General features: G+C 43.1%; 1 protein-coding gene across 8 annotated transcripts in view; it reads right to left on the bottom strand.

Moving 5' to 3' along the window:
- LOC106940461 (SH3 and multiple ankyrin repeat domains protein 1-like) overlaps window positions 1-8,594 on the bottom strand; it is a 23,166-nt gene extending 14,572 nt beyond the window's left edge. For 2 of the 8 annotated variants that reach the window (XR_001423101.1, XM_015023215.1), the window contains exons 1-4: window positions 8,296-8,582; window positions 7,394-7,472; window positions 836-918; window positions 626-750 (exon numbers count right to left, since the gene is read on the bottom strand). Coding sequence is in view for 7 of the 8 variants with exons in the window: in XM_015023215.1 (XP_014878701.1) it covers window positions 626-750; window positions 836-918; window positions 7,394-7,472; window positions 8,296-8,542 (534 nt within the window). In the remaining variant the exon portion in view is untranslated. Of the gene's footprint in view, window positions 1-625; window positions 751-835; window positions 919-1,257; window positions 1,819-4,672; window positions 5,340-7,393; window positions 7,473-8,295 lie in introns of those variants that run through there. The other 6 variants (XM_015023216.1, XM_015023217.1, XM_015023222.1 and 3 more) reach the window with 5 other exon arrangements.
- Window positions 8,595-8,840: the final 246 nt, after the last annotated feature.

The raw sequence follows: 8,840 nt of genomic DNA, 5'->3' as shown, positions 1-8,840 counted from the left end.
ATACTATTTTTGGTGAAGTGCTTTAGCATTACCTTCTCCTAAATACCATGTTAGTACAGCGCTTTAGCATTAGCTTCTACTCAATACTATTTTTGGTGAAGTGCTTTAGCATTACCTTCTCCTAAATACCATGTTAGTACAGCGCTTTAGAATTAGCTTCTGCTAAATACCACATTGGTGTAGTGCTTTAGCATTTGATAAAAACCATGTTAGTGTAGCGTTTAGCGTTAGCAGAACAAATGCATATAATTAATGCTTTAACGTTAGCCCACATAGCTTTCAAGTTAGCATTACCCATCACTGATGTTGGGTGTGATTGTGGTTTCATTTAGTGCTTTAACTTTAGCTTCCGTATTGGTTTAGCAAAATGGCATTGGTGAAATTTAACATTCATTATTAGCTTTAAGGTTAGCACAGCCTTTTATTTAGTGCTGCCATCCACAAATTGTGGCTGAATGTAGTGCTTTACCATTAGCTACTGCTAAATGCAATGTTAGTGTAGTGTTGTAGCATTACCAGAACTAATGTTTATAGTTGGTGCTTTAAGGTTAGCACAGGTAGCTTGGTAGCTCGTTAGAGCGCTACTTAGCTAGCGTTCCCAGCACTGAGTATTGAGCAGCTCTACCTCGATGAGGAAGTCCCCCATCCTCAGGCCAACTCTCCAGGCCACGCCCCCCTCATCAACAGACTCCAGGTACTGCAGCGCCGGGAAGGCTGGCGTTGGCGTGAACTCCTCTATGGGAGTCTGAGCTGGAGGGGAGAAGGAAGGAAGGAGAAATATGGAGAGACCAGACCAAACGCTGCGTGACACGCTGGGTTTACAGAGCAGGTTTACCTTTGGCTCCTCTGAGCACAAAGCCGAAGCCTTCATTGTCTTTCTTCTGTAGGAGCACTGTCTTCTCCTTAATGATGTAGTCGCTGTGGAGAATAAAGAGCATTCAGAGGAAGAGAGAAACATTAAAAAATGCTAATGAAAAACGTATAAAATACAAAGATAACATGCAAACAGTGACTTTTCTCACTGCGTCGCATTATGATACCCCCTGCAGCGACGGACAGATAGGTTTCGTTGAGCGGGCCATAAAAGAGGCATTAGTTTACAGAGAGGTTGATGGCTGGGGTACAGTTAGCATCATAATGAGAGCAGTTTCCACACCACAGACTGATCCAGCTGCAGCTGACGAGCACTGAGCCAGGAGGAAGAGCACATCAGGGAAATCTGCACTCACACTGATAACAGAAAACAACCAAATGCACCTAAATTGTTGCATCTGCTTTCACCGCCTCCGGCAGCCTTTACATGGATGCTGCTGCACCGACTCCTGAGCACCACTGCTGGTCATACATGACACTTCAAATTATGTAGGAGATTAGGTTGGACATGCCTGTAATCTCGGCCCCACCTGCACAAACCAACCCGGCTGGCAGCAGAGAAATGGCAGCAGGCAGTGAGGCTGGGTTAGAGCTTCCTGCGTTATTCCATCGGCATGTCTGGACCGGGAGGCGGTACTGGCCGAACGGACTCGAATCATGACTCACTGCTGGACTTCATGTCGGCCCAGTCCGCCTCGGTTAGAGCGCTCCGGGGTTTCATCTGTGCTTCTCAGTCACAATGGAACCAAATTAACGGAACCGGGATCCAGCAGAAACAGTCACTGCAGTGGTTCAGAGTGACAACAGTTCCTTTACCCCCACAGGAAACATGGATAAAGTTTGTAGAAAACATGAAGAGGCTCAATGTGGTGGAAGGATGAAGGCCTGATCGTCATGTGCACCATTTTGGTTATTAGCCAATTAGCTCCGTCTGGGTTCGGTTGAAGTGAACTCTGGTTCGGTTTGATATGTGAACGCCAAGTGGAATCTGAAAGCAGGAAGTGGACTACAGTGCAGGGCATTCTGGGTAAATCCAACCAAAGCTAACGTGCTAGCCTAGCGCAACCAGCAGAAATGGCTCCTGGTCTTTAGCCTAAAGAGAAATCCTCCAGCCACTAAAATCTGACGCCTCCATCTTGTTTCCATCTGGTGAAGAAGGAAGTTGCTTTCAGTGTCTTCAGAGGTTTTTGTGTCGTTTCCTTCAGTGGTTCTTGGTGCAGCGCCCCCACAGGCCAGGAGGGGAACAGGTTGGTTTGACTCAGAACCACAGCAGATGGAGGTGGAGCAGATGATGGAGTTCTGGGTCCAGTAGAACCGGGTCGACTGGACGTTAATGGGGAAAAGAACCTACATTTGTATCCATATTAGATCAATTTGTTTACAGACGCTAAAGCTAATGGCTAACATGGCAGAGGAACAACTCTCTGTGCTAAAAAGTCATTACGCTTTTTTAGGTGAAAAAAGTTTTTCAAACCTATCAAAAAGAAGTCTTAAAGGGGAAGTGTTATGCGTTTTCCAGACACATTTTGACATTTTATAGCATAATCAAGTAATGATGTTATGGTTGCCATGGAGATTAAAAGATTTCTCAAACATGCATGAAAGAATCAGAGCAACACTCCAGGTTTGTTTTTGATATGGAAAACATTAAAACACGATGGAGAGATATTAAAAAAGTTAATTTTACATAATACTGCCCCTTTAAGCCTTTTGGAGTAATAAACTGAACTTGATGTATTGATTGGTAACTGATCAACTGGAACAGATGGAAATGACCTGGACCGTTTTTTCTGCCTGAGTTTTATCTGCCTGACAGGTACCGGGCCTAGGAACGTTTTTTATTCATGTTGCACACAGGAAGATCCTGGATGGTGCACCGCCTCCAATCCTCCATTTGCAGTAAAGGTAATCATCTGTCTTTATGTAAATGAACACAGAAAGCCTCCATGATGACATTCAGAAGACTTAGTTTAGTTTAGTTTAGTTTGGTTTGGACCAGCCGACACCTTCAGCCTGCAGGTGGTTTAATCTGATCTGAAATCTGCTGCAGGTAACTGCTTCAAGTCTAACAGACCTTCACATCAAAATGTGCCTTTAAGAGGCGGTTAATATGGAATATTTTGTTGGTTAAACTTAGAATTTTGTAACAATATATTGTGGTGCTTTTGTGATAACGATAAAATGGTGAGAAAACCCATTACTGCTTTTTAGGAAACAAATGTCTGACTGTGTGGATCAGCATTCACAGAGCCACAAACACGAGAACTGTTCTTAAGAAACATTTCCATCTGAAAAAGTCTAATGTGATTAAAAAATTTACCACCACCTCTTTCTTTCCAAAAGAGGTTTCAGACAAAAAAAAATTAAAACCGCTTTTGGCAAAAAAGAACTTAATTAGGCTGTTCAGATTGTCGTTAAAAAGTCGGATAAAATGTGACTTTTAGTTCCACTTATCGTCACTTTCCTAAGATAAAGGCCTAATTCCTCTTTTGCTAAAAGTGATTTTGGCTTACAAAAAATCACTTTTGGCAAAAAAATGTTATTTTAGGAAGGTGATGATACGGAAGTGGAACAAATTTGATTTTCTTGTGGTGAACAGTTGGATTTGCGTCTCATTTTCCTGCCGTTTTAACGGCAGTTTAATTCCAGGGTTTCATTCATTTTCCTGCATGTAGTATTTTTAAACCTCGTCCGGCTCTCCGTCCGTCCTGCTGCATTGTGCATCCGCGTCTGAAACGCCCACCGCTGTCAGAGCAACAGCAACACAACAAAACTCAGCCGGCTGCCTGGTGCTTCGGCGGAGGAACGCAGAGAAAGTTTGGAGTCCAGAAGATCCAGACACCAAGACGCGACTTTAACACTCAACAGCCCGGCTGCTTTCCCCCCAACCGAGGTCCGTTTCTGCTGCCGTCTCCGTCGAGGCTTTCGCCAACGCTCAGCCGCCTTCCAGCCATCTGCTCCTCACACCTCCGTCCCTTTCCTCTCACCCTGTCCTCCATCATGCCTCCCCGCTCCAACGATCAAAGGAACGCCGCACACGGAAAAAAAAACGATTTATTTTTTATTCTTTCAGCCGCTGAACTCGAGCGTCAGAAAAAAAGCGCAACTGAAGTTATTGCATTCCCTCCTGAGTCATCCTCCCTCCGATTCACAATCAGAGACGGGAAAAAAGACGGCATTTTAACCATTCACCTGCTGAATGCACACACACACACACACACACACACACACACACACACGGTGCAGGAAGGGGGGCTCAATAAGTAAAGCAGCTGACAGATGTTAGACACTCAGTGTGAGACACTCCCACCTTCACCACAGAAAACACATCCTTCATTTAACAGACACATAAATAAATAAGAATAAATACATGGGCATATAGATGAATGCATGCAGGAAATATGAAGGAAAATAATCGACTAATATTTCAAATGAATCCAAATTTTGATGTTTAAGCTGCAGATTTAGAGAGAAACGGGAATAAATGGGAATTTCAGGTGAATCAGAACAAAATCAGAGAGAATGAAATACACCCACACTGTCTGACTGAAATGCATCAATATGAGCTGACACACACACACACACACACACACAGGCAGGATTCAGAAAACACACGGCAGGAAGAGACGGAGCGAACATGCAGCAGCGACGGCGTCCACCAGCGCAGACATGCACATGCATGCGGAGAGTCGGAAAACGAAGCGATTCTCTCACACACACACACACACACACACACACACACACAGAGCGCGTTAGTCTGGCTTTGAAAAAGGCACGGCCTCTCAGTAGCAGCATCTACCTCTCCCCTCTCTCCATTGTCCTCTCCTCACATCCATAGCCAGCCAATGAATGGAGAAACAGCCGCTACCTGTAAATGAACCACACGCTCCTGTTTCTGGGGCCCAGTGATGGCCACGAAGAAGAGAGGGAGAGAGAGAAATCTCTCTCTCCGCATCCCCCCATCGCCATGTACCCCCCTCCTCTCTCTCTCTCCTCCTCTTCCTCCCCGTCTTCCAGTGAAAGCTCGCCCGGCAGAGAGAGAGAGAGAGAGAGTCTGCAAAGCTGCGTACTTCACAGGAGGAAGACGATGTGAGGGAAGATGAAGAGAGGAGGAGGGTTGTGTTGCTGAACTGCGACATCGGGCTGATGGGGAGCAGAACTGGGGGGCCGGCGATGCGAGGACTGGGCCGGCGCAGCTGGGATCTGACCTCATCTACCTCCAATTCAACAACTTTGCTTCAAACAGAAACACTAGCTGCATTTCCACTGAATAAAAAACTGCGTAAATGTGAATTATGAAAATAAATTTGTTTTGTCGAAACAAGCTGATTTCTACAAACTCACGTTTTTCGATATAAAGATTTTTGGGCCAGGATGAGGTAGTTTGTGTATCTGGAAAAACTGAAACAGAAACACTTCTTCTGCATCATAGAAGTCACATGATCAAAACCAGATGTTACTACTGCTGGAAACATCGAAGAAGACGACAGGAAGTGGTAGGAGGCCAATGTTTTTAATGACTTATTACGTGAGCAAACATTCAAATGCTGCAAACTGTGTTTTTGACATTAGCATAATATCAACAAACCTTTGACCAGAAAAGTGTGAAAATTGGAATTGCAAAAATAAATTTGCTTAACAGAACCTGCTAATTTTAAAAAAAACTATTTGATTACAGGTTTTTGCTGTAGGATGAGGCAGTTTTTCAGCCATTTTGAAATTCATGTATCCATCCATCCATCACTGCAGTGGAAACAGTTTTTTCATGTCACACAAGTCATGTGATCAACAACAGGATGTTTCCACTGGTGGAAACGACAAAGAAGACGACAGGAAGTGGTAGGAGTTGTATAATGACTTACTGCATGAGCATTAATGTGATCATGTCTGATTTTAATTGTGTTTCTTATTCAATATAAACACCACGATTGCAAAATTTTGTTTTTTCGATGTTAGTGGAATATTGACAAAGTTTTGTACAAATTGAAATGCTGCCAAACTGGTGACGTGATGTTTCCTGTTTTATCCTGTTTTCACTTCACATTGTTTTGGTTTTTTTGCAGTTATGAGCCCCGGTGGCGAAACATGAAGCTGCTGCTGTCCCAGTTACTCAGCAGGTTGTTGCTAGGTAACCAGAGAGAGTGAGTCGATTCCACCTACCAGGCTTAGCTAGCTGTGAGAGGTTTAGCCGCTAAAGTATTTGTTCTGCCTACATCTCCCAGAATGCCGCGTGGCTCTGGATCAGAGTGAAATTATTGAATATTGTATCAGATGTATTATCTCTAGATACTGATCACATTGTGAAGAGAATCACAATGTATATATACATCATGATATATATTATTGATTTGTTGTCCAGGCCTAAGTGAATGTTTGATCATTTAGAGCAAAAGATGAGTATCGGGTAAAAAAAAATCTTCCAACGTCGATAACTGGAAGTCTGAACTGGAAGCCACTTTCTGAGTTTTGGTTTTTATATCCTAAATGCAGGATGTGTATATTGTGGTATCGTTTACAGTCTTTGAGTGTGTTGAATGTTTTTTAGAGTCTGTTTACACGGCAGCGCCACATGCAGCAGAGGCTTTGAACCAGAAGCCGCAGAGGAAGTGAAGTGAAAGTGGAAACTCCTGGGCTCAAGGACGGCGTGTCGGAACAAAGGGAACCACCGAGTCCTTCTCCGTCGCCCCGAGGAGCCGAGGCTTCAGCCTCCTCATGACTCATCAGCAGCATCATGATGATGAAGTATATCGCTGCCAGTTTCATGTTCACGTTCGTCCTCCTCCTGAACGAGACGCAGAGCTTCATAACAAGCAGCAGCAGCTGCAGGAAAATCCCTCTAACGAAGCGTTATCGGATTAGAAGATGAAGGTGGAAAGCAGGCAGGTTGAGACAGAGGAGAAGGAGAAGAAGAAGAGGAGCGGTTCAGCGTCAGCACGAAGACGCTTTCAACCCAAAAACCAACAACATGGACGACGTTTCCCCACACTGCCAGGACAAACTGAAATCTTGACAGTTATTCTCAGATTAAAAGAAATAAAGAAACTGATTTTCTGACTTAATGCAACGTGTTTTACAGTGCTTGACTTGATTAAATTTTAACAGAGTTATAGCTGGATCTGTAATCAATCGCATTTTAAGCAAAAAATATATATCAGCAAAATAAGCAGCATTCTCTTTTTACTGCTAAATTATTGAATAAAGACTGAGATTAACATCAGATATTTATGGCTTTTAATCTGTTTTTCAAATATCAGTTGAAGCAAAGTTCATCTTTCCAGAGCTGCTTTAGAAATCTGGACATTGGCTACATGCTACATGTTTAGCATTCTGATGCTATTTTAGGCTAGCATAGCTTCACTGCTAGGCTAACTCCCTTTAGCACAACTTGAATCTTTTCCATCCTCCAATCAAGTTGCTTAGAAGCAGAAATTAACCCCTGGTGTGACCAGAGAAGCGGCTTTGTTGTGTTTTCATTCTGACTGGACTCTGAGAATCACCCCAGCGCTCCCAGTCGTCTCACCTTGGCCCATCGGTACCGTCGTACGCTCCCACTGTGACGTTACGGAAAAGTTTCCTCTTGGCCTTCTTGCTGCGCGTCTCTGAAACATCCAGAAGAAACCAACGTCCAATTAAAGCCATCAGCTTCCGTCATGTTTCTGTAACCCATCAAAAAACTAACATTTATTTACACCCTGCTGCTGTTCTCAGCGTGGGAAAACATTTCCTTTCCAGGGATAAATGCTTCGGTCCTGGGATAGACCAAGAGATGTTTTCTGGGTGATTTATATCTAATGTTGTGACTTCAGGTTCTGGTGGAAAATTTTGAAACATCTACAAGATAATCCAAAACTGATTTTCAAAGTGGGGGCCGCGGTCCCCTGGGAGGTCGCCAGGTGGCGCTGTGGGGCCTCTGAAAGTTTAGGGGGGAAAAAAACCAAACTGTTTTTAATCTTAAAGTTTTTCATCATAATTTTAGTTTTCTGTCTTTTAATAATGATTTATATAAACTGTACATTCAAATAACTGATTTAAATTATATTTGATTGAATGCCAGTCAAATTCACCAAAGGAAAAAAATTACATAGAACATGAGTAAAAAGTCCTGATAAGAAAAAATGTAAGATCTGTGATTAACGTATTTAAGGCCAACTTACGTTTTAAAAAAGAATTTAAGACTTTTTAAGACGTTAAGGATCTGCTGATTCCTTAATGAGCTCATCAGGAAATGACACCATGAGTATCAGATATTTAACTTTTTTTTATTATTCTTAATTTCCTATCAGTGTGAAACTATTAAACAATGAAAACAGTTTTTTATTGTTCAGATTTAAATGAATTAAACACATTTGGTTTCCTTCCGGGTTATGTTTGCAGCAAGCCGCAGACTGAGCGATGATTCAGACTCATCATGTGTGATTTTACCCTTCTCTCTGCTGGGCGGCGCCACTTCCTGCACGCAGTCGGAGGGAAACCAGCCGGTGCGTCCTCTCGCCGTTCCCTCCCAGTAGCCCCCCTCTCCCACGCTCAGCACTGAGGAACAAACATGCTGATGTTTATACAAGCATGGACAAACATTTACAGCACATGTACATGCAGGCAGAATGTAGTTTACGTTGATCAGACCCCAACCGTCCAATCTAAAGACAAATGATCTGTTTAGACGTTTCATAAAAAGCCCAGAGGAATCTAATAGTTGGATGTTTATCTGAAAAATCAACACAGCATAAACATAAACAGCAGACTTTCCTTCATTAACATCATGAGCAAATATATATTTTTAAGTGAAACTCCGATTAAAAAGCTGACTGGTGGAGCGTTCCCCGCCCCCTGCTCTTTAAACGCCGCGGTTTCAGCAGCATGCAGTTTGCATCTGTAGAGGGTTTAATTCATAATCTGGGAGGTCTAAGTTCTGCTTTTGGGAAGTTTCCACATCTGTGAAAGCAAAACCCCACCCCTGAGAAATTTAG

This window comes from Poecilia latipinna, unplaced genomic scaffold (genome assembly GCF_001443285.1).
Source record: "Poecilia latipinna isolate Pla-1442-1.1 unplaced genomic scaffold, P_latipinna-1.0 Scaffold3235, whole genome shotgun sequence".
Classification (NCBI taxonomy): domain Eukaryota; kingdom Metazoa; phylum Chordata; class Actinopteri; order Cyprinodontiformes; family Poeciliidae; genus Poecilia; species Poecilia latipinna.
Note: the sequence above shows the minus strand (reverse complement) of the source record. Positions and strands in the feature narration are given on the sequence as shown.